The sequence below is a fragment of the Arachis ipaensis genome, chromosome B7, assembly GCF_059453495.1.
Source record: "Arachis ipaensis isolate K30076 ecotype BB chromosome B7, ASM5945349v1, whole genome shotgun sequence".
In the NCBI taxonomy this organism is placed as follows: Eukaryota; Viridiplantae; Streptophyta; class Magnoliopsida; order Fabales; family Fabaceae; genus Arachis; species Arachis ipaensis.
The window spans coordinates 128032464-128057678 of NC_142442.1; the positions used below are offsets into that span (position 1 = coordinate 128032464).

At 36.4% G+C, this 25215-nt stretch overlaps 1 protein-coding gene across 2 annotated transcripts; it reads left to right on the forward strand.

Annotated features, from left to right (window-relative positions):
- The first annotated feature begins 12535 nt into the window (after positions 1-12535).
- Positions 12536-16623, forward strand: LOC107605824 (peptidase, S9A/B/C family, catalytic domain protein (Protein of unknown function DUF829, transmembrane 53)). 2 transcript variants are annotated; one of them, XM_016307740.3, is made up of 8 exons: positions 12536-12721; positions 12816-13016; positions 13921-13978; positions 14101-14181; positions 14292-14324; positions 14610-14849; positions 14962-15103; positions 15877-16623. In XM_016307740.3, the coding sequence occupies exons 2-8, from the start codon at positions 12838-12840 to the stop codon at positions 16356-16358; spliced, it is 1215 nt and encodes a 404-aa protein (XP_016163226.1). In that variant the 5' UTR covers positions 12536-12721; positions 12816-12837; the 3' UTR covers positions 16359-16623. The 2 variants fall into 2 exon arrangements, with proteins under 2 accessions (XP_016163226.1, XP_016163225.1); XM_016307739.3 differs by having other exon boundaries at positions 12556-12721; positions 12819-13016.
- Positions 16624-25215: the final 8592 nt, after the last annotated feature.

Below are 25215 nucleotides of genomic sequence, written 5' to 3' on the forward strand. Positions count from 1 at the left end.
TGGTTTTTATGTTTGTTTTCCCGTTTTTGTAACTTGGGATTTTCATTTTCTTTCAGTTGAGATGGCTGGTGGTTTGACTTCCTTGGCATGGCTGAAGGCAGCGATGGGCCGGGAGGAGGGGTCGTCGTCTCCGGCTACTCCTGTTTCTAATCCCGTAGTGGAATCTCAGGCTGTTTCGCAGGAGGTGATTTCTTCGGGTGTGCGCGCCAACGCTCAGGTTTCTCTTGGTCCTGCGAATCCACCTGAAGTTGTCGTGGTGATGGCTGCTGAGGCTTCTCGGAAGAGAAAAAGGCCTCAGGAGCCGAGCAGCGAGACTTTCGAGGAAGAGGGTCTGGTGCCTAGTGTTATGGACCGTCGTTTCGATGCCCCGGGGTTCATTGATCAACACTTGATGCCTGGTACAGAGCCGTTTTTTGATGGCTGCGATGTTTCGTTCCAGGCCGAGTCGGTGTATCGTGCCCTCCTTCGGTCTGCCGTCGTTGTTCGGAAAGCTGAGCCCGTGATGGCTCAGGTTGGTTTGTTGGATAAGAAACTCTGCCATTCTCAGGCTGAGATGGTTAAGCTGAAGGAGAAGCTTGAGGCTGCCGAGGTTACGAGGGAGAAGGCAGTGAAGTCTTCTGAGGAAGCTGGGGCGGAGATTCTCCGACTTTCCGAGGTTGAGACTTCACTTCTTTCCCAATTGGCTGAGGAGTGGCAGCGGGCTTCTGATGCGGGTTCTCAAGCTGCCGTGCTTCTCGATGAGTCGGAAGCTCTGAAGGCCGAGGTTGCTGCCTTGAAGAGGGAGAAGACGGAGTTGCTGGCTGATGCTAAGGGTGCGATTGCGGCTACTGAGGAGACAATGAGGGCTCAGGCTTTAGTGCTGGCTCCGGGTATGGATGTGTCCGTGATGGGAGCTTTAAAGACTGTTCGTGATGGCCAGATTGTCGACCTCGAGTAGCTTTCTATCTTTGTTATTTGAATTTTATTTGGAACTATTTTTTGGATGGCCATGAGCCGTGTAATTGCTACTTCGTAATGTCGGACATCGTTTAATGACGTTTTTCGGCCGTTCAAGCCTCCTTTGTATATTCTGTTTTATGGTATTTTTTGGCCGTTCGGGCCTTTTTGGTATATTTCATTTTAAGCTATTCCGTTTGTGTTTTATTTGTTCCCTCGGACCGCCGTTTGGTCGGGTTTATCGTGGATATCCGTGTGTTGGGCCTGGGGGGTGATCGGTCCCCCAGTCGTGGCCATGTCTTTGTTCCGTATTTGGGACATTTAGAAAGATAGAAATAGCTTTTAATGGAATTTTATTGAAGGTTGGGCCTCGTTAAAACCCTCCGTCTTGGCGGGAAAGAGTACCCGGGATTGATACTTAAGCAAAAATTAAAATTTAAGAGTCGTAAAATGGGAAGATAGGTAAAGAAGAGACATAAGCAATAAAGAGAAAAGGGGTGACCTAGTTAGGTCGGCCTAAGTGTAGTATCGCCGTAAGTTGGCGGCGTTCCATGTCCTTGGGACTTCATTGCCGTTAAGCCGTTCGAGTTTATATGCTCCCTTTCTGATTACCGCCTTGATTCTATATGGTCCTTCCCAGTTGGGAGTGAGTTTCCCTTCTCCTGGGGTTGGGAGACCGATGTCGTTTCGTCGTAGGACGAGGTCGTCGGTTGCGAATTCTCGTCGGACGACGCCGTGGTTGTATCTTAAGCTGATTCTTTGCTTTAGGGCTAGCTCTTTGATATGAGCTATGCTTCTTTCTTCGTCAATGAGGTCTCGTTCTGCTTCCTCATCGTTACCCCCGACCGTTTTTCTGGGACTTGGGTCTCCGATCTCTACCGGGATGACCGCCTCCACACCGTATGTTAATCGGAAAGGTGTTTCTCCCGTGGTCGTTTGAGGTGTGGTTCGGTATGACCATAGGACCGATCCGAGTTCGTCGGCCCATAGTCCTTTGGCTTCGTCGAGTCGCTTCTTGAGTCCTTTGACGATTATTTTGTTCGCGGATTCCACCTGTCCGTTTGTTTGGGGGTGTTCTACCGAGCTGAAACGGTGAGATACGCGTAGCCCTGCTAAAAATTCTCTGAACTTTTTGTCAGCAAATTGGGTTCTGTTGTCCGAGATAACGATCTCGGGAATCCCGAATCGGGTGATGATCTGTCGCCAGAGGAATTTTCGGTATTGGGTTGCCGTTATAGAGGCCAGGGGTTCGGCTTCGATCCATTTGGTATAGTAGTCTATGGTGACGATGAGATACCTGAGTTGACCGGGTGCTGTGGGGAAGGGCCCGACGAGGTCGATCCCCCAAGTGCTGAATGGCCGTTCTGCCGATATGATGCTGAGCTGGTGAGGGGCGGCTTGGTGGATATTGGCGTGCCTTTGGCATTTGTCGCAGTTTTTGACTATTTGTATGGAATCCCGGATAATCGTGGGCCAGAAGTAACCTGCCCTGATGACTTTTTGGGCTAATGTTTTACCTCTGACGTGGTGGCCGCAGCAACCCTCGTGGATTTCGTGGAGTATGTACTCCGTGTCCCCGGGTTCAATGCATTTGAGCAGGGGTTGCGAGAATCCACGTTTGTATAGTTGTCCTGCGACAACGGTATAGTTGGCGGCTTCCCTTTTTATCCGTTTTCCCTCTTTGGGGTCCGGCGGCAGTGTTCCGTCGAGGAGGTACCATAGGATAGGATAGGTCCAAGATCCCTAGTTTGAGAATGTCAGATGAGCGTTGGTTGTCGTTGACACGGAGGGCGACTTAACGACTTCCTGAATTAGCGATTTGTTACCGTGTCCTGGTTTGGTACTGGCTAGTTTGGAGAGTAGGTCGGCCCTGGCGTTTCGTTCCCTAGGAACGTGTTGTATGGTAACGTGCTTGAATCCTTTTTTCAGTTTGTTTACCTTGGCGAGGTATTGTTGGAGTAGGGGATCTTGTGTCTGGTAGTCTCCGTTAATTTGGGAACTGACTACCTGTGAATCGGTGTTTACCTCTAGGACCTTTGCTCCGACTTCCCGGGCTAGGGCTAGGCCTGCCAAGAGGGCCTCATATTCTGCTTGGTTGTTCGATACTGGAAATTCGTATCGTACTGATTGTTCGATTACGACTCCGTTCTGACTTTCAAGAATGACTCCGGCACCTCCAGAGGTGACGTTCGATGAGCCGTCAACATGTAGTTTCCACGATTCGGGGGTGGAGTTTCCTGGGGTCATCTCGGCGATAAAGTCGGCCATGGCCTGTGCTTTGATTACGTACCGGGGTTCGAACTTGATTTAGAATTGAGATAGTTCGATGGACCACGCTAGCATTCTTCCCGCTAGGTCGGGTTTTTGTAGTACTTGTTTGACCGCCTGGTCAGTTCGGACCGTCACGGGGTGGGCCTGGAAGTATTGTCGCAGGCGCCGGGAAGCCGTGAGGAGTGCGAAAGCTAATTTTTCTAGACGTGAGTAGCGAGTTTCCGCTTCTTGCAAGACTTTGCTTATGAAGTAGATAGGTTCTTGTTCCTTTCTCTTGCTTTCGCGGATGAGTGCTGCTGCGAGTGCCTCTTCCGTTATGGAGAGGTACAGGTAGAGTGTTTCCCCTGTCTGGGGTTTGGCGAGGATTGGTGATTCCGCTAGGACTCTCTTGAAATGTTGGAATGCTTCTTCACATTCCGTCTCGGATTTGAAAGGGGCTCCTTTTTTCATCAGTTTGAAGAAAGGGATCGCTTTTTGAGCCGATGTCCCGAGAAAGCGTGATAACGCCGTCAATCGGCCGGTGAGCTTTTGGATGTCTTTGAGGTTTTTTGGGCTCGTCATCTCGAAGACGGAGCGACATTTCTCTGGGTTTGCTTCAACTCCGCGTTGCGTGATCATAAAGTCGAGGAACTTCCCTGCCTCCATCCCGAAGGCACATTTTGCCGGGTTGAGTCGCATTTGGTGCTTTCGTAGGGTGTTCATTATGACCTTGAGGTCGTCGGTGAGTTGTTTGTCGGATTCAGTCTTAGCGAGCATGTCGTCTATGTAGACTTCTAGTTTTCTTCCGGACATGTTTTGAAATATCTTGTTGACAAGTCTTTGATAGGTGGCTCCCGCGTTTTTCAGGCCGAAGGGCATCACTGTGTAGCAGTATGTCCCGTTTGGGGTGATGAACGCTGTTTTTTCTTCGTCTGGTCGGTGCATCGGAATCTGGTTGTAGCCAGAATATGCGTCCATGAAGCTGAGATATCGGTGGCCGGATGCGACATCTACTAATCCGTCGATGTTTGGTAGGGAAAAGGCGTCCTTCGGGCATGCTTTGTTGAGGTCCGTGTAGTCGACGCACATTCGCCATTTCCTGTTAGATTTTTTCACTAGCACGACGTTGGCTAGCCAGGTCGTGTAGGGGAGTTCCCTGATGAAGTTGGCTTCGAGTAGGGCTTTGACTTGCTTTTTGACCTCGGCGGCTCGGTCTGGTGACATTTTTCGTCTTCTTTGTGCTACTGGTTTAGCTTTGGGGTCCACGGCTAGCCGGTGGGACACTAGGTCGGGGTTTATTCCCGGCATGTCGGCTGGTGTAAATGCGAACAAGTCTCTATTTTGTTTCAGGAGTTGGGAGAGTTCTTCTTTAAGATCATATGGGAGGTTCCTATTAATGAAGGTGTATTCCTCTTTGGTTGGCCCTATTTGTAGCTTTTCCATGTCTCCTTCTGGCTCTGGCCTGGGTTGGCCGTCTTGTCGAGCGTCCAGATCGGCCAGGAATACCTCGGCCGCGTCTCGGGATTTCTTTCTTAGAGCTAGGCTGGTGTTGTCGCATTCGGCTGCGACCTCTCGGTCCCCGTGGATGGTACCGACAGAGCCGTCGTCGGTTCTAAACTTCATGAGGAGGTATTTGGTAAAGATGACTGCGGAGAAGTCATTGATTGTTTTTCTTCCGAGAATCACGTTATAGGCTTTGGAGTCTTTTAGGACTACGAATTCAGATAGGATTGTCTTCTTCTGGTTGCTCGTTCCTATGGTGATGGGAAGGGTGATTGAGCCATCTGGTTTGAGAAAGTTGTCTCCAAGTCCCGTGACACCGTTGCGGTGTGTTTGGAGGTTGTCGTTGTGGAGCCCGAGTTTATCGAAGGCTCCTCGGAAGAGGATGTTCGAGTCTGTCCCGGTGTCCACCAGTATCCTTCGTACTAGTCCTGTTCCGATTCTAGCCGAGATGACAAAAGGGGCATCTTCGGCCGAGGTGCCGTGCTGGCAATCCTCTGGTAAGAAGGTTATCGTGTTGTCGGCTGTAGTGGTTGGAGTTTGGTTTCTGACAGCCATTACTTTGAGATCTTTTTTCATTGTTAGTTTTGACTTGCTCGATACGTCCTTGCCTGTGATGACGTTTACTATTATGGTCGGGTCTTCCTCTGGGCTTTCCCTGGGGGGTTGCTTTTGAGTTCTCGGGTTACGCCCTTCTCTTTCCGGTGACCTGTCTCTTTCCGCACGTCTTGGTTCTCTGATGATTTTGGCAAATTCTGGGAGTTTTCCGTCTCGTATGGCTTGTTCGAGGGCGTCTTTAAGGTCGAAACAATCTTGTGTTTTGTGACCGTAACCTCGGTGGTAGTCGCAGTAGAGGGTTTTGTTGCCTCCCGTCCTTTCTTTGAGTTGTCGGGCTTTTGGAATCATGCCTCGGTCCGCGATCTGGTGGTATATCTCGGTAATTGGTGCTGTCATGGGGTGTAATTAGAGAATTTACCGATTCTTGGTGGTCGGTTTGTGTTTGTCAGTTTGGGGTGGTCCCTTTGATTTTCCTTAGGTGGTGGGTTATGTCGGGGTGCCGAGTTGCCGTGTTGGGCGTTGCTGTGTTGCCGTTTATTGACGGCGACGACTTGGCTGACTTCCTCGTCATTGATATAATCTTTGGCGACGTTCTGGATCTCGTGCATGGTCCATACTGGTTTGGTGGTGAGGTGTTTGCGAAAGTCTTCGTTCATGAGCCCGTTGGTTAGGCAGAGGCTTGCGACGGAATCCGTGAGTCCGTCGACTGTTAAGCATTTGTCGTTGAAGCGGTCGAGGTATTTCCTTGTGGATTCTTCTTATTTTTGTGTGACCCCTAGTAGGCTGATGGGGTGTTTGGCTTTAGTGATTCTGGTCGTGAACTGGGCCATGAACTTTCGCGTTATGTCGTGAAAATTGGCTATGGATCCGTTTGGGAGGGCGTTGAACCATTTGATTGCCGGTCCAGCTAGGGTTACCGGAAAGGCCCTGCATCGGACCGCGTCGGCTGCTCCTTCTAAGTTCATTCTGGCCTCAAAGGCCGTTAGATGTTCCTGGGGATCTTTGGTTCCGTCGTACTTCATGTCGGTGGGTTGTCGAAACCTTTAGGGAGTTTTGCTCTTAAAATCTTCTCTGTGAAAGATGTGGCTCCCATTATTGTGTGGTCGTTTCTTGTGCGCTTGGTATCTCGGTGTCGCCAATCTTCGTCCGAGTCGTGCTGACGGCTCAGATCGCGGAAAGCGCTGCGGTTGTGCCTTTTGTTGTGTCGCTGTTCTGGCGATTTCTCTCGTCCGTGGTTGCGTGAGGTGCTGCGGCCGTTTCTTCTGTCGTGTCGCCGAGTTGGCGACCTGCCGTGGCAAGATTTTGATCGAAAAGTTGCATGGCTTCCGTGTTCGTTGTTGTGTTTTTTTTTATTGGTCAATTTGCCTTCGAGCTCCTGGACCCGGAGGCAGAGATCCTGGATGATCTGTGCCGCTTTGTCCCTAACTTTCTCAGGATGTCGTTGTTCCGTGACGACGTGGTCGTTCGTGTGGTGGATAGTACTTGCTATTCTTGCTTAGTTCGTGACCTCCTGGTGTTCTGGGGTTGGATGAAACGGTTGGGAGTCATCCTGGCTTGAGGGGGTTTCCTCCAGAACGTCCCCCATTCGGCTCGGCTGGCGCAAGGTTTCTCACAGATGGCGCCAATGTACGAGATGTCTCTGATACGGGTTGAAGGGTGGATCGGGAACCTGCGGATCAGGGCTGAAGCCGGATCGCTTGATTGGAGCAATGGGGGGAGGTACCTGCAAAGACACTCCGACGCTCAAGTCAGAATGGATCTGAGAGGTATAATGTGTATGTGGAATGAATGAATACCTGGAGGGATTTGGGTCCTCAATTTATAGGTGTTGGTGAGCATCTTATCTTATCTTATCTTATCTGGCTAAGATAAGGGAGATGTTTGAATTCGAAAGTCGGTTAGGAGTTTCAGAGGGCCAGTTTTGGGCCTTCTAGGAGAGAGAGGCGAGTCGGACCTGAGGTGCCGGGTTTGAGCCCAACCTCGGGTCCGGAATCCATGGGCTGGATCCGTAACACTATCCATTTCATTTATTATCATTGCAACCTAATCTTTTAAATTTAACAACAACAATAATAATAAATTCATATTTTTATAAAAGAAAAAAATAAAAAATAAAATAGATAGAATCGACTCCATGAGAGAGGAGAAGAAAAAGAAGAAATAAGAAGAAAAAAAAGAAGGACGAAGAAAAAGGAAAAATTAGGCAATGATAATGAAAAAATTTGTCGTCATTATTATTGGTTGAGTAGTCAGAAAAAAAGTTTGAAAAGTGGGAAAGAAGAGTTCTGTTTTTTCTCTATTTCTACTATTACTACTGTCAAAACTATCGCTATTAACCATTGTCGAAAAAAAGAATAAGCTATCTTTTTTTCTTTTCATCTCTCTCTTTACTAAAGAGGAAAAGGAAGAGAGAAGGGTTAGAGATAGATGAATATTGATAGAGATGAAAATGACGTTAAGGTTAAAAAGATAAATGTATAATCAATGAAATGAGAGTAAAACAATTTAAAATTTATTTATTTTAATAAAAATATAATTTTAAAAATAATTTTAATGTTAAGAATGATTTTGAAATAAAAGAATTAATAACGAGTTTAATTTTCACCCCAAACCATCAAAATTAAAATAGTACTCCGATGTTCTTATAATTATTTTACCATTGTTTAAATGAAGTAATTAGTATATAATTCATTTGTTGGATGCTGACTTTAATAATGGAATGACCATTTATATGTGGCTTAGTGTTAGTTTGAATTTATTTTTTTGAGTGAAAAAAAATAAATTTGTTTAAAAGTAAAATATTTTTGTTTAATTTAAACCTATTTAGATATATTTTTTAAAAATGTTTTATTAAAAAATAAATTATTTTTTTAAGTTAATAATATCTTATTTTAAAAAAATAGAAGTAAAAGATATTTTTAATACTTAATTTTTTTCAAAATCTATCCAAATATAAAATAGTTTTTATCTATTAATTTAAAAAAAATAAATATTTTTTCAAAAGCCAATTATTTAAATTGACTTTTATTCTTTAGGTATAAGTCTGAATTTTTATAAATAGACTACAAATATTTTAAAGAGTTAAGTACCATTTTGGTCCTTGAAATTGGTGAGTTATACTGATTTAGTTTCTAACTTCTCATCAATTGCTACAATTCGGTCTCTCAGATTTAAAAAAAGTACACTAATGTAGTTTCTCGTGTATTTTCCGTCGTCAGAGTTTAACATTGTTAGTGATGTGGCTCAAGACTTGCCACACTAGACATATTAAAATAACGTCATTTGAGAGTTTGAATAATTAGTATTATTCAAAAGGAAGGGGGTGTAACGTTTTAGTATTGTTCAAAAACCTCAAATAACGTCGTTTTAATATGTTCAGCGTGACAAGGTTTGAGCCATGTCACTAACAGCGTTGAGTTCCGATGACAAAAAATATATCACGGACTAAATTGATGCATTTTTTTTAAATCTATGAGACTAAAATATAGCAATTAAAAAGTTAAAGACTAAATTAGTGCAATATATCACTAACGGCGTTGAGTTTCAATGCGAAAAATATATCAAACATTACATTAGTGCATTTTTTTAAATTTAAGAGACTAAAATATAGTAATTAAAAAGTCAATAACTAAGTCAATGCAACTCATTAATTTTAGAAATTAAAATGGAGCTTAACTCGTATTTTATATTTTGCTGAAATTTATTAAACTATTTTGATTCTAAAACCCTAATTACTTGGTTTTTCCTGTTGTATTAGCCAACAAAAATCAAAGTGCGGTCCAAATACTACAAGAATTGAACCATCTCATGTATGATGTATCCACAAGTTAACATGAACAAAATTATTAAATAACCACAAAATAGTGAAAATACCAATGCAAGTAGGTCATACTCTACCAAATAATAATGAACGTGATGATGTTTTAGACACAAGGTATAGAATATGCTAAGTGTATAACTTTGCCTTAATATATGGAACTCTGAACAGAAAATCTTAATGTAATTGTGTCCTTTTTTCTTTGAGGGTAGATGGTTAGGATTAGTATCCATTCATTTGGATGTGTTCATACTTGATAGGATACACAAATTTGAGATGAAAGTCGATAGTTGGCTTGGCTATAGTAGAGCGATCATGTAACAGTTATTTATTAGGTTTTTTTAACAGGCTACTATTTATACAAAAATATTTTTATATAATTATGATAATTGAGTTATTAGATAATTCGATAGGTTTATTTTAAATATTTAACATAATATATATTGATATTTTAGTTATTATTTTTTCATAAAAATATTTTCATGTGACTAACTATTTCACTAACATATTCCTAAATTACAAATTATTTTTTTATATGTATCTAGAATTTAAATTCTTAATGTATTTGTTAAATAGTTATTAAAATAAAAAACTTAAAAAGATTTACTAATCATATTTCTAAAACACATATATTAACTAAATTTATTTATTTATTATTATTATAATAATATCTCGTAGTTAGCCTCTTAATTAACTTGATTGTTGTCATCATGGCCATTTTTATATTACGATTTCTTGATGAGATTGATGTTGCTATCTACTATCTACTAATAAGAAATGAAAAAGTTGAATCATTATTTTAATAAACAGATATTGGCCCGTTTGAAAATTCTAAAAGTAATTTTTTTTTACTTTTGACTTATGAAAAGTAGTAGTATTAATATTTGGTGTAATTTTTAAAATTAAATTGCAACTTTTTAGGAAGCTATTTAGGAGTTTATAGAAAAGTTAAAAAAAATGACTTCTCTCATAATACTTTTATTTTTCATCATATTTCTCTAAAATAAGTACTTTTAAAATTAAAAATTCAAACACAAAATAATTTATTTATAAATTATTTTTAACAAAGTCATTTATTATTTAAATTATTTTATTAAAAAGAGCTTAATTAAGTTAGTTACCCAAACTGACTAAAATCCTGAATTCCAGATATTAATGTTGCTTTACGCCAATTATTATCAATTAATAATTAATTAATAAAGGCTAAAACCTTCCGTGGAAAAGGTTCCAATCGAATGGACCTAGTTTGGTTGAGGATAAGGACAATAGATGCCACTCGATGCTATCGTTAACATCTTGATGCACATCATCTGCTTTACTCAGATCACGAAAACAAATATGACGACAAAATTAAGAAAATTATATATGTATATATAATAAAAAAAGGTTATTTTTCTTTTATATTAATTATTATAAAATAATTAGAAAATAAATATCATAAAAATTATTATAAATTATATAGAATAAAAGTTCTGTATCTCATAGGAGTAAAAAAAATGGAATATTTCAAAAATAATAAAAAAAAGGTTTAAAACAGAACAACCAGTATTTGCTACGGAGGTTTTGTCTGACTTTATGTATCGATCCCAAGTTTCATCACCACGAGTTGTGATCATCATCAGGATTCAGGACACACCCATCAAGAGGGGACTAAAAAACCAACCAAAAAACAAGGAAAAGAAAAGGGGATTAAAAAAGAAGAAAAAAGAAAGTGATAGTCAAAAACAAAATAATATGATAGGATTATTGACTTTTTCGGTGAAAGAATTTGTCATATATCACTGTAAAATTTATTTAAAAGAATAATAATATCATTTTATACATAATTTTTTGACGTTGTATGTTTGTATGGTGGTGCTTAGTTGAGACTAAGGGGTCATGGTCCCAAACTTTTGTTAAAAAAATTAGTAGTATTTTTTTAAAAAATAAAAAATAGTTCAGTTGGCTTAAATACTTTATTATGACTTAAAATACTAAAGTTTAATTTTTATCTCTATTCAATAAGTAATACTCCTTCTACTTTTGAGTTCAAATATAAAAAATTAGGTATTTTTTATTTATGTAATTTGATATTATTTTATATTTTACTGTTTATTTAATTTAATTTTTTATATGATAAAAAATATTAGAATATTCAATAAGTATTGATATTATTATATTTGTATAAATTGATAAAAAAATTCAATAAATATTATAAATTTTAATATTTGTTCTTCTAACTTTTTTTTTACATATTTTTCAGGATATATATTCAAATTTTTATATAAAATAATCGTGAAAAACTAAAGAATTGATGCAATTTTTTAAGAAGAAGGCTAATATTCAAAAAGGAAAATATATAACTTTTATAATATCAACACTTGTAGATAGTTCTTCTATTTTAATAAATCATGAAGAAAGTGAGATACAACCTTCAAAAGATTAAAGAGTTGCATCTGATGAGTTTGACCTTAATTTTTTGGAACGAGATCTTGAAAAACGGCTTTAAATTTGGCAATATCACCCAAATCAGAGAAATGAGGTTAGACAAATTTATCTTCAATAGGATTCATATCAAAAGCATCTTGACAATTATCTTCTATCTGGTCCCCAAAATTTTGTTTCAAGATACACTATTGTTTGTATGAATTAATAAAAAAGTAATATTATTAAAATAAGAGTGATTATATTCATTTTGAATTTATTATTATTATAGAGAATATTTTTTTAGTATATTTCTCGACTTATTACATATTGTAGACTTTGATAATGGATGCTGAAAGATGTAAAAAAAATGTATTATGATTAACTAGCTGTTATGAGACGAAATTTCAATCTAAGCTATTCTACTCGTTGAAATATTTATGGCCAGTTTAAAAATTATCTACGTTACTATGATAAGTTGATAATGCCAAGCATCCAAAAACGCATAGTTGCATCTGTCAATATCGAACCCATTTTAATAATTTCTCATTTATAATTGAAAATAGTTAAATAATAATGTAATTAAATATATTATATTATTTAATAATTTTTAATTATTAATTTTATATAAAAATAATTACATGTAAATGTTCACCTTATATAATTTACGTCTGATTAATAAAATTATTCAAATTCTAAACACCCTCCTCTAAAAAGAACTCCAAACTTCTCGTTTTTAACAACTTCTAACGGTTGAATTATATAATACACCCTACTATCTATAATATGAATTTATATTTACAGTAAACCAAAATTAATTTAAACTCAATTATATATATTCAATTAAAAAGTTAATTTTTTTGTTGAAATATTCACCAATTTTTTAAATATTATTTTAAATCTCAAATTTTAAATTTTAAAATTTAAATTTTAAATTTTAAAATTTAAAATTTAAATTTTAATATTTTAAAAAATTAAATTTTTTTATAATTAAAAAAATTTAACTAATATTAAGTAATTAAAAATTATTATTTTATTCGTAAAAAAAAAAATTGGATGGAGCCTATAAATAACCAATAAAAAATGGACAGGAAGGGTAACAGCGTTCGGGGAAGCAATCTGTGAAGGCGGAGCGCGAGTTGAGCTCGCTGAGACGCACCAAAACATCTCTCTCTCTCTCTCTCTCTCTCTCTCTCTCTCTCTCTCTGAATTTTGTAAAAACTCACCCGTGACACAGAGAATCGCAGAAAGCGACCGGTACTTATACTAAGACAAACTCTCATATTGAGTCTACTTTCTCTCCCTTGTATTTAAGTGTGAAGTTTTGTGATTTGTATTTCTGTGGCAAAAGTAGAAGAAGGAGGAGACGGGAAATGTGGGGATTTGGTGGCAGATGTTACTGGGGAAAGAAGGTAGCTGGCGACAAAGCAGATGGGATTGTTGTGGTGTTCGCATGGATGTCCAGCGATGACAAGCACTTAGACAAATATGTTGACCTCTATTCCTCTCTCCGATGGAATTCCCTCATCTGCCATTCTCAATTCCTCAATATGTCAGTTCTCCCTCTATCCTCATCTTCAATTCAATTCAATTCCCCTCTATATCATCAACTGTTTGATATAAGGTCTTCAATTCAAATCTATCTGTACTCTGTTTACCTATTTTCAGTTCAATTTTGAGTAGTGATTAGTGATAGTTATGAGGTACTACAACCCTTAAGGCGCTATTGTCTATTTGGGCTTAACTATTACAGATCCAACAACAAGATACATATTTATATCACAAGAGGAATGGGTCGTTACTCATTCCCGACTAAGCATTGATCCAAGATAAGAAAATTTACTTGTATAATTTTCAGTTTCATTCGAAGCCTGTGGTCACTGATGTGTACATTCTAGACCAAGATAATCCATCTTTTGTTTGCTGAAGGAACCATCCCCTGTTGTTTTATGAAGTGTAATCAGTAGTGGTTCCCCTGTCTTAGGATTCTCAGATAGACACACAATCTATTGTTTCTTGGTTAGCTCGAACTGTTAGAGTGTGAAGCCATAGTTTTATCCATATTTCTCAAGGTTGCCTTTAGCATCTAACCTTGCCTTGAATGGATCAATATGGTTGTCATGGCCGAAAAATGTGCCATTAGGTTAAATTTTTATCTCGATGATTTCTTTAGGAATAGAATTTCCATCCATTTTTTTTTTTTTATAAATTGCTATTTTCTAGCAGTAAAACAATTATTGTTGATTGTAAAAAGCCAAAAAGTCAAAGTTGAAAGTTTTCATTTTAGGTTTTACCTTTGGTTGGGTAATGATGTTTGGATTGATGATGTTACAACCAAGTGATTAATTTCAAATGTCAAACCTCTTATTCAAGGGGTTTATTTGGAGAATACTTTGGGTTCTTTGCATATCTCAATGTATTCTGGATGATGATTGAGACCCTGCTATTATTTGCAGGTTCTTTCCTGAGAAAGCCACAGCTCTTGCTGTTGATATTCTTAATGAACTTGTTGAGGTAAGTTTAGCTCTACTCTATTTTGTAGGTCTTTCAACCATGCATTAAGTCAATCAAAATTTTGCCCTATAAGTTCAAGCTTACAAATACTGTTTTTTAAGTTTTTATGCATCAATATGCAGGTGCTGAAAATTAGGCCTTGCCCCCTTGTGTTTGCATCATTTTCGGGTGGTTCAAAAGCTTGCATGCTCAAGATTCTTCAGGTACTCTGTTTTACGCGATGACTTTTCATTTTATTTATTTGTTTATGTTTCTTTTCATGCTATAAAACCTCTAGTCTAACATTTGACGACTCTATATTACTTCGATCCAGATAATCAATGGGACTTCTGAAGCACATAATATGGTATGTTTTCTTCCGGCAGCACTTTAGTGGAAGATTTAGTTTATGTTTTATAATTAGTTTACTCATCAGGTCCCACAATTTCTCAAATTCTTAGTGTGTCGTGGGAAATGAGATAAGTTCAGTCCCTAGCTTGCTACTCTATATTCCATAATTTAAGTGATCCTATTTTGTTTCTATAATATGATCATGTGTATATTTGGTGCTGATATTTTGTTATTGCAACTTTTCTGTTCACTGATAGTCTTATTCATGTGCTCACTGCTCTAAACTATTTTCTTGGTACAGGATGACTATCGGCTTGTTAAGGATTGTATATCTGGTTACATTTATGATTCCAGTCCGGTTGATTTTACCAGTGATTTGGGTGTTCGATTTCTTCTACAACCAACTGTTTTGAAAGTTTCCCATCCACCAAGATTTGCTTTGTGGGTTGCAAATAGCATAGCATCTGGTCTTGATTCTCTTTTCCTTAGCAGATTTGAAGCGCAGCGTGCAGAGTATTGGCGTACTCTATACTCAACCACTGTAAGTAAATGACAATACATGATTTATTGATATCTAATCATCAGCACCACCTCCCCCTTCTCCCATCTTTTCTCCTTTTTAAGTTATCTGCTTACGTAATATTATTGTGCAGAGTATGAAGGTCCCGTATCTCATTTTGTGTTCAGAAAATGATGATCTTGCTCCAGTTCAAGTTATTTCAAATTTTTCTGATAAACTTAAATACTTTGGAGGAGATGTCAAATTGTTAAAATGGAGTAATTCTCCTCATGTAGGTCAGTATCTTGATCAATTATACTTAATAGCAGATGGATGAGATAATAGATAATTCTTCAAGACAAACCGTTTCCTAATTCAATTATGAAGATCCTATTATGACCATGTAATTCTAAGATATACTAGCATATATCTAATCTTTATGATAATTTTCCTTGTCCATATGACTGTATGAGTATTCAGTGTGGAATATCTGTGTGATTAACTATAATTGCTTGCCTTCTCCATGCTACATTTGTCTTGTTCAATCTATTTCAGATGAATGTTTATTTATTATATATTAGCATTTTACATAAAATTAATGATTACTAGCATAGGCATGCAACTTGCATATCCTTTTCTTTCCCTGGCCTGTATTATGTTATCTAAGAAAATGGTATTAGTTTATGGAAAATGTAAAGTCTTGCCAATGAAGGAGAGCCTCGGAGCAACGGTTGAGTTGTCTCCGTGTGACCTCAAGGTCACGGGTTTAAGAAGTGGAAGCAGCCATTGATGTAATTATTAGGTTAGGCTGTGTACATTCCACTATTGTTTTTAATAGTCTTGGCAATGAACGGTTGTCTGCCTCCTTTCCCATAAGCTCTGCATTTAGATCCCAACTCAAGTTTGTATGCTAGTCTGATCAAATATTGCATGATTCCAAGCACTTGAGTCTGCAACGATGCAAATCATGAATAGGAATGATTTTTAGTTGCTTTACGTCCTGCCTAAAACTGAAATGAACATTATACCAGAGGTAAATGTATTGAACTTCACTATATTTTTCTCACAGGTCATTATCGGCATCATCCAGTGGATTACAAGGCTGCTATTTCTGAGATCCTTGGCAAGGCAGTTGCAATTTACCGTCGCAAAAATCAACGAACTGAAGATGAGGTCCTAGGCATAGAGGGAACTAGAGATGAGACCACAGATCCATTCTCTGAATTGAGGAAAGCAGCAGTGACCTCAACTAGTTTTCAGGGTTTTGCTGTTTCTCCAAGTGACAATCTGTCACCTGTTTCAATGGAGTACTACGATGGTAAAGATGTGGGCTCCATACCTGATGAACGCAAGGAAGGTTTTATTCATCTGCCAAGCCATGCAAGCATCAATGCGCATGGTGTTCTTGGCCAAATACTGTTTGATGTTTGTGTTCCAAGGAACGTTGACGATTGGGATATCAGGTCAAATTCCAAGAATGCAGTGTTACATGGTACAAGAAGGCATGCTCCATTTAATCCTATAAAATGTATTCGGCGCTCAAGATTGTAAGACTTGTGTGACAAAAGTTTCAGGTGAACTCTTGCAATCTTTGGAGGCATAAGGACTAATAAGCTCCTTCTTATGCTTCTTTAAGCACCAAGGAGTAGGCAATGTAAGCCTTGTTTAATATGGTAAATTGTACAGCTACCTCATCGGAGAAAAAACTATTATGGTTTTGACTGAGATCACTGTAACAAGAATAAAGAGGATGTTGTAAATGTAATGTAATAATATCCTTGTATTACGTGTAGAGATTCTGTTCGTACTGAAGAAACTTGTGCAAATAACTGCTCTAGAATTAGATACGCAGTGATCGCCAGATAAGTATATAGGCATAGAGTATTAGAGTTCACTATCTACCTCATTCCTTCATTCAAACTCAGAACAAGATAAGGATGTTTTACTCTTCGTAGATAGACTTCTGTTAGGTACACATTACACAATATATCTTAATACACATTATAAAATATTTTAATAATAATTTCCATTTTTAAAATAGCAAATGAACTACCGAATTTTTTATGCAAGAATTTTCTCTATTGTGATTTCTATCTTTCTTTTCCCTCTCAGTAGGTTTGATTTCATTCTTTTGAATTAAAATTTGAAGAAAATATACACTTTTGACTATTTGTTCAGAAAACAAAGCGTATCTTTACAATTTTAGAACTTTTATGAGTGGGGCTTGTTGATGTATCAGTGGTTCACAGATATGCTTAGACTAATTAATAAGATGGTTGGAGGTCAGTTTAAAAATTTTGAATTATGTTTTTGGATAAATGGTCAGGGATCAAAAATTACATTTACTTTAAATTTTGAAGTATGTTAAAATTTGTGCTAAGAATTAGAATTCACTCAAGAGTTGAATTCTTTTTTTTTTTTTTTTTTTGATGCAGTTAGCCCTTCAGATTCTGATGCAAATTCACATATATTTTGTGACTGAAATATTAAATTGTCAAATCTCTTGCTTTTTGGCTCCAACAGAGGCTTGTTGTGACTACTCTTGATATGTGTGTGCCTCCTCTTTATGTTCTTGCTCTATCGTTTCAATATATATTTCGGTGACACTTTATTTACTCGCTCAAAGCTTAACGCGCTCAGAGAGTGACAATACAATATCCCTCTTGACTCGAATAATAAGCACTGCCATTTAACTTCAGCTGCTACTTTATCGTATGTAACTGTAAACTTGTTGAATGTTGAGTTAGAAACTTATTCTACAACTTCATATACTATATAGCCTAAAGCGGAGTGCGTTGATCTTGTGATGCAATTCACCTTTTTTCTGAATTGTGCTTAGACTTTCCTAAACTTCTGGTGAGTATACACCTGTTAAAATGAGCTTCTATTGAGAATTTTGTTGTACACGGTATGACGGTATGAAAATCTGCAGTATCTGATTCTCTCTCTCTCTCTACTCTCTACTTCCTAGGCAATTATCGTACTGTTTGACAAATTGGATATGTGAGTTGTTCCGCATAATGAACTTGTTAAAAAAATCATGCATGCTCTCGCTCCTTTGTGTGCTTCTCATCTCGACCCAGAAGTGGTGATCAAAATAAACTGAAATCCATAAATGACGATCTTCGAAAAGTTATGCAAAAATGCCTAAATCAGAACTAAAATACACTGAAGAACATGCAATTTACACCTCTACTTCACAGGCAAAACACATAATGAAATTAACAGCATCACTTAAATCCTAATAAAAATAACATTACTTGAAAACCACTTGTTGTCTCCAATACCATACTTCATCAGAAAATCATTCCAATTCCTATCAAATGATTCTTTTGTAAGAGAGTTCCAAACAACATGACTCATCGTGTGTTCGATTTTTTCATGTCGCTTGTAGCCATTTGATTTACTTGGAATCTTATTCATGATGTGCCAAATACACCACCTGTAAATTGTTGTAGGCATACAAGTCTCAATAGTTCTTTGCATCGATGCGCATTGATCGGTAAGAATGCCTTTCGGAGCCCTTCCTCCCATGCGACGAAGCCAATATTCAAATAATCATTTGAATGATTGAATATCCTCGTTTTTTTTATCAAAGCACATCCCATAAGTGTTGACTGACCATGATGATTCACCTCGACAAAAGAACAAAAAATCAAATTATAGCTGAATACCACGACACAGAAACAACATCGTTAATCCACCAAAATAATATCTCTTTACACCGAAAATGGTACCAAATACACATAAACCAAAACAACATATTATCTATTTGTATTGTAAGTGGTATCGAATGAAATAACATCTCTAAAATACTCACAGGCAGCCTTACTTCTTGCGTCAGTCCAAAAAACAATCTTATTTGACTGATCAACCTCAAGTTCAAGCCTGAAAAAGAAATTTTGATTATTCTCTTTCATTCTTAACAAATATTTCCTAAATTCTTTTGCATCCTCTAGTTTTGAAATATTCTGCAGTTCTCTCGTGATGTAATTTTTCACATCTTTTTCAATAAAACTTAACCCACAATGACCCTCTGCTGTTGTGACAAATGATTGTTATATTTTGCTTGGCCTGATTCCAGCTTCCTTGTTATTCTCTATTATACTTCGTACGGACATACTTAGTTTCCTGTACTATTTAAGCATCTCTGCTTGATTTGCACAACAGGGATGTGAATGATGCAGCACAACCTTCGAAATGATCCAAATACCAATGTGCTTCAATATGTGTATATAAATTTTTGCAGGACAATTTAATCCAACTGAGGAATTTGTCTTCTCAATTGGAGATATTTTCGATTTCCATTTTCCCTCTCTGCTACATGTAATCAATTGGTTTTTAATTTCATTTTCCTTCTTATTTAGCGTCGAACTCTTGTAGAAAAATCTGTAACTTTTGAATAATCTTTGTAAAATTTTGCAGCATCTTTAAGCGTGTTAAAAGTCATCCCAACCTTCGGAACAAGGTGCTCATCAACATCGCACAGAAACTGCAAAATATACCGAAAATAGTGCACAATACACCATATTATCTAGATTCATAACTCATCATCAAACATAATAAAATCATATTCAGAACTCATCATCAAACAGAAACTAAAACAATTCAACTATAAAATCATAAACTACAAACAAACTACATTATCTAGATTCAAACCGCACCTTACTACTTGATTTGATTCAAAACAATAATACAATTCACCCTCGTTCAATTGAAAAGTTTGAACCTGTAAATACACCGAAAAGTCCCCATAATACACCAAAATAGTTCTGATATACACTGAAATGAAAAATATAATAGATTCATCAGAACTCCTAAAATACATTCAATTCAAACCATCTACAATGAACAACAATTTTCACAAGCAATTACACAACATTATTCACCTACAGAATCATAAACTACTTACGAAAATATTAACTACAATTGAACCACACATCAGCCACTTCATTAGATTCAAAACAATAATAGACTTTCCTCTAGTTTAATTGACAGTCTGAACTTGAATCATTCATTCATTTCAAAAACGAATGTAGATAACGAAGGAAATTGAGAAAAGCAAAGAAAAAGAACGCAGAGAAACGAAGGAAGAAAAATGCAGAGAACGTAGGGATGGAAGATCAAAGACGCTGATGAAATTTGAAAAAGAAAACAAAATCCTTTTGAAAAAGGCAGTTATATATTCGCGTGTTTGATTGAAAAATTAGTTAGATTAATGGCGCGTGAGATGAATTAGGTTTAAAAAAATGACTTGTATGTGAAAAATATTTGTAAAAAAATTCTTATTTACAATTAATAAAATAACTTTACCGATGATAAAATTATAATAAAAAAAATTAATTTATATAAAAGTTATTCTAAATTAACGAATTGAATTTTATTTTATTAATATATTATAGTCATTTTAAATTATAAACTTAAATTTTAAATAAAAGTAAATTCTTTTTTAAAAAAATAATTTTTTTCGTATTAAATGATTTCTAAACAAACTCTTAATAAAATCCATAATGTTGTAAAATAAAAAAATAAGAAAGAGAAAATAAATATAAAATAAAGAAGTATAAATAGAAGAATCTAATGTTAAAGTTTACCAATATTATTATCTAACTATAATAGAAGTAATTCATATATATTTACTAATATTATATATGTTATAGCTTATACTCACATAGAGATAAAGAAAGAGAGAGAGTTTATATATATATATATATATATATATATATATATATATATATATATAAAAGAAAATAGTATTTCGTTGTTGTTGGGTGTGTTGTCTCAAATGTTCGCTTTCTCTTTTATATACAAAAAAAATTCTTTTCCGTTGTAAAATAAATAAACAAAAAAGATATAATATAAAATAAAGAAGTATAAATAGAAGAGTGGATGGAGTATTGATATTTACTAATATTATAATATTAATAAAGATGACTAATATATATATATATATATATGAAAGATACAAATTTATTTGTTGCATATGAAAAAGAGAGAGAGATTAGTATTTCATATATTGACAATATAAAGAGAGAGAGAATTGTTGTTATTATTGGTTGTGTGTTCTGTCTCAACTACGCTATCCTATTTATATACATATAAGGGGTCACCTTTTTTAAACTTAATTAATTGTAATCTCTCTTGATATCCTGACCAACATTGAGAAATGGGCATCTATCTCATACTTATCATAACACTCCCTCTTGGATGAACATTTAGGATTATACCTCGTTAAAATCTTACTAAAGGAAAACCTAATGAAAAAAACTTTAGTGAAGGAAAAAGAGTACAATATCTTTTGTAATGGGGACTGCCTCATTAAAAACCTTGTCAAGAAAAACCCAATGGAAAAAAAACCTGACCAAGGAAAAAAGAGTACAGTCTTCCTCTCTTGTTGACATCATTTAACATCTTGAAATTGGCGCGTCCCAATCTGATGTACCAATTTTTCAAAGGAGGATTTTAGAAGTGACTTTGTATATAAGTTTGCCAAATTATCACTTGAGTGGATCTGTTGGACATCAATTCTTCCTTGATTTTAAAGATCATGAGTGAAGAAGAATTTGGAAAAAATATGCTTTGTTCTATCACCTTTAATGTATCTACCCTTAAGTTGAGTAATGGATGTTGTATTATCCTCAAATAGGACAGTTGGAGTTATCTTATGATCAATCAATCCACATGATGACAGAATATATTGGATCAAACTCTTGAGCTAAAAATACTCGCGACTTGCTTCATGTATCGCTAGTATTTCAGCATGATTAGAGGATGTTGCTACAATCGTCTGTTTCGCGGACCTCCATAATATAGCTGTACCACCATATGTAAACAGGTATCCTATTTGAGATCTCTTTTTGTGTAGATCAGACAGGTATCCCGGATCTGCATAGCCAACTAATTATGACTTGGATCCATATGGATAAAACAATCCCATATCTACCGTTCCATGAAGATATCGAAAGATTCATTTGATTTTATTCCAATGTCTTCTGGTTGGAGAGGAACTATACCTTGCTAATAAATTCAAAGCAAATGATATATCAGGTCGTGTATTATTAGCAAGATACATTAGCGCTCCAATGGCACTAAGATATGGTACTTCAGGACTAAGGATATCTTCATTTTCTTTTTTAGGACGTAATTGATCATTTTCTACATCCAAAGACCTTACGATCATTGGGGTACTTAATGGATGTGACTTATCCATATAAAATCTCTTCAAGATCTTTTCTGTGTATGTTGTTTGATGAATAAAGATCCTATTTTTTGTATGTTCGATCTGCAGGCCAAGACAAAATTTAGTCTTTCCAAGATCTTTAATCTCAAACTCTTCTTTTAGAGTTTTTATAATTGTTAGAATCTCTTCAGGAGTTCTAATGATATTTAAATCATCAACGTACACATCAATTATAATGAATCCAGATGCAGATTTCTTTATGAAAATACATGGGCAGATATCATCATTCATAAATCTATTTTTGGCAAAATACTCAGTAAGACAATTATACCACATTCGTCCAGATTGGTATAGACCATAAAAAGATCTTTGCAATTTGATTGAGTATAACCCCTGTGAATTTTTATTGGATGATTTAGATATCTTTAATTCTTTAGGGACTTTCATATAGATATCACGATCTAATGATCCGTATAAGTAGGCAGTTACCACACCCGTTAAATGCATATGTAGTTTATGATATGCAGATAAACTGACCAAATAATGCAATATTATTGTATCCACTATAGGGAAATAGGTTTCTTCATAATCTATACCGGGCCTTTGTGAAAAATCTTGTGCCACAAGTCGAGTTTTGTAGCATACAACTTCATTTTTCTCATTTTGTTTTCTCACAAATACCCATCTGTATCCAATGGATTTTACATCTTCTGGTGTACAGACTACAAGTCCAAAGACTTCATGTTTTGCAAGTGAGTCTAATTCAGCCTTCATAACTTCTTCCCATTTTAGTCAATCATTCCTTTGTCGACATTCTTCGACTATTCTGGCTCAAGATCCTTACTTTCATGCATGATATTTAATGCCACATTATATACAAATATTTCATTGATAATTGTTTTATTTTAGTCTCATTTTTCTCCTGTAAAGACATAATTTATCGAGATCTCGTCATTTTCACAATTTTTAGGTACCTGAACGTCTTCTAGCGTCAAAATTATATCCGAATTTTGGACAACTGCAGGTATCTTTACATGTCTTTTTCAACAGGAATAGTATTTACCTCTTTTTCTTTTTCGAGGATTATTGTCTTTGGAACCGACAGGTCTACCACGCTTCTGGCGTAAATTTATTTTAGTGGCCACTTGTCCAACTGGAACATCTATGTGAATTGGGACATTTTTAGCTGGTATATAGGATTTGGTTATCCTTTTCGGATAGAAAATGCATCGAGCAATTCGTTTGCTATTCTTTGCAAATGTATAATCTTTTGAACTTGTAGTTCACATTACCCTGATTGAGGATCTAAATGCATCAAGGATGATGCATTCCAATTAAGTTCATTCTCAAGAAGCTTATTCTCTCCCCCTAATGTTGAAAATTTTGATTCATCAAAATGACAATTCGCAAATCGGACTTTAAATACATCTCCAATTTGTATCTCAAGATACCTCACTATAGAGGAAGAATCATATCGAACATATATCTCCAATTTTCTTTGAGATCCCATTTTGGTGCAAAAAGATGGTGCAATTGGAACATATATCTCACACCCAAATATTCTTAAATGGGAAACACTTGGCTACTGGCCAAAAGTTAATTGCATAAGAGAGAACTGATAGTAACTTGTTGGCCTCACACGAATAAGTGGTGCAGCATGTAAAATAGCATGCCCCCAAACCGAGGTTGGAAGATTTGTTCTCATAAGTAAGGGTCTAGCAATTAATTGAAAGTGTTTAATAAGTGATTCTGCTAACCCATTTTGTGTGTGAACATGAGCTACTGGATTTTCAACACTTATTCCATTAGCCATATAATAAGCATCAAAGGCTTGGAAAGTAAATTCACCAGCATTATCAAGACGGGTTGCTTTGATTGAATTTTCTGGAAACTGTACTTTTAATCAAATAATTTGAGCAAGTAATCTCGCAAACGCTAGGTTGCGAGAAGACAATAAGCACACATGTGACCATATTTAAGATGTGTCTATTAGGACCATAAAATATCTAAAAGATCTACATGGTAGATGAATAGGTCCACATATATCGCCTTGAATCCTTTCTAGGAATTCAGGGGACTAAAATCCAATCTTTACTAGTGATGGCCTTAAAATTAGTTTTCCTTGAGAACATGTAGCACAACAAAATTAACTAGATTTAAAAATCTTCTGGTTCTCTAGTGAATGTCCATAGAAGTTTTCAATAATTCTCCGCATCCTGGTTGTTCCGGATGACCTAATCGATCATGCCAAGTGATGGTAATTAGTGGCTAAGAGAAGGGTGGGTTGAATCTTAGCCCCTTTTTGCTGAATATTAATTTCTGCCTTTTCAAAGAAACTTCAGGAGATATTTCTGCTTTTGTCTCCTAACAAGTTAAGAGAAATTTTCTTTTTGTCTCGTAACGGGTTAGGAGATATTTTTTTCTCTAACGCAACAGAAACAGAATAGGAGTAGAAGAGAAAGAGAGAATCACATCCAGATATATTCTGGTTCAACTGTTAAGTGTAATGCAACCTACATCCAGTCTCCATCACAACAGTGACGGAATTTCACTATAATCATCAGATTACATACACCAATTCTTCCCTAGGATCTACCCAATCCTATTTGGGACAAATCCATATTCTATCCCTAAATTTGAACTTGACTTGGACTCCTACCAATCTTTCAACCATAAAGTACTAACCCAACTTGCAAGAGAATCTCCACAGAATCATGAAACACAACATACACATGTACAAAGAAACTCTGAGACATTTATGCCTTTTTCTCTAGTATTAATCACAGCCTTTTTCCTCTCACTGGCTTTTTCTTATAAACTTCACCATGAGACCTAGACAGACAACGCTAAGAAAAAGAAAACAAAATGAACATCTTTGAAGGCGAAGAACTCAGGAAGCTTGGGTAACTGTGAGAACTCTGTGCTTTACACTTTCTCTCCTTGATCTCAACCCTTGGCCATTCACCCTTATTGTAGAAGGGGAAGCTTTCAAGGTTGAGACCGGTTCAACCAAGCCAGCAACAGCTTCTCCAACAAACAGCAGTGGTTCGGATAGAGAGAAGAGAGAGGGAAAACTGAAACAAAACCAACATGCATGTACCTCTCTCAATCCTTCTCATCAAGTTCCTTCACTCTGAGCCCTTGATCTTGACTTTGGCTCCAAGAAAGAACTTTGACCCTTGATGAACTTCTGATCCTTGACAACTCCACACTTTCTATTTTTGCTTC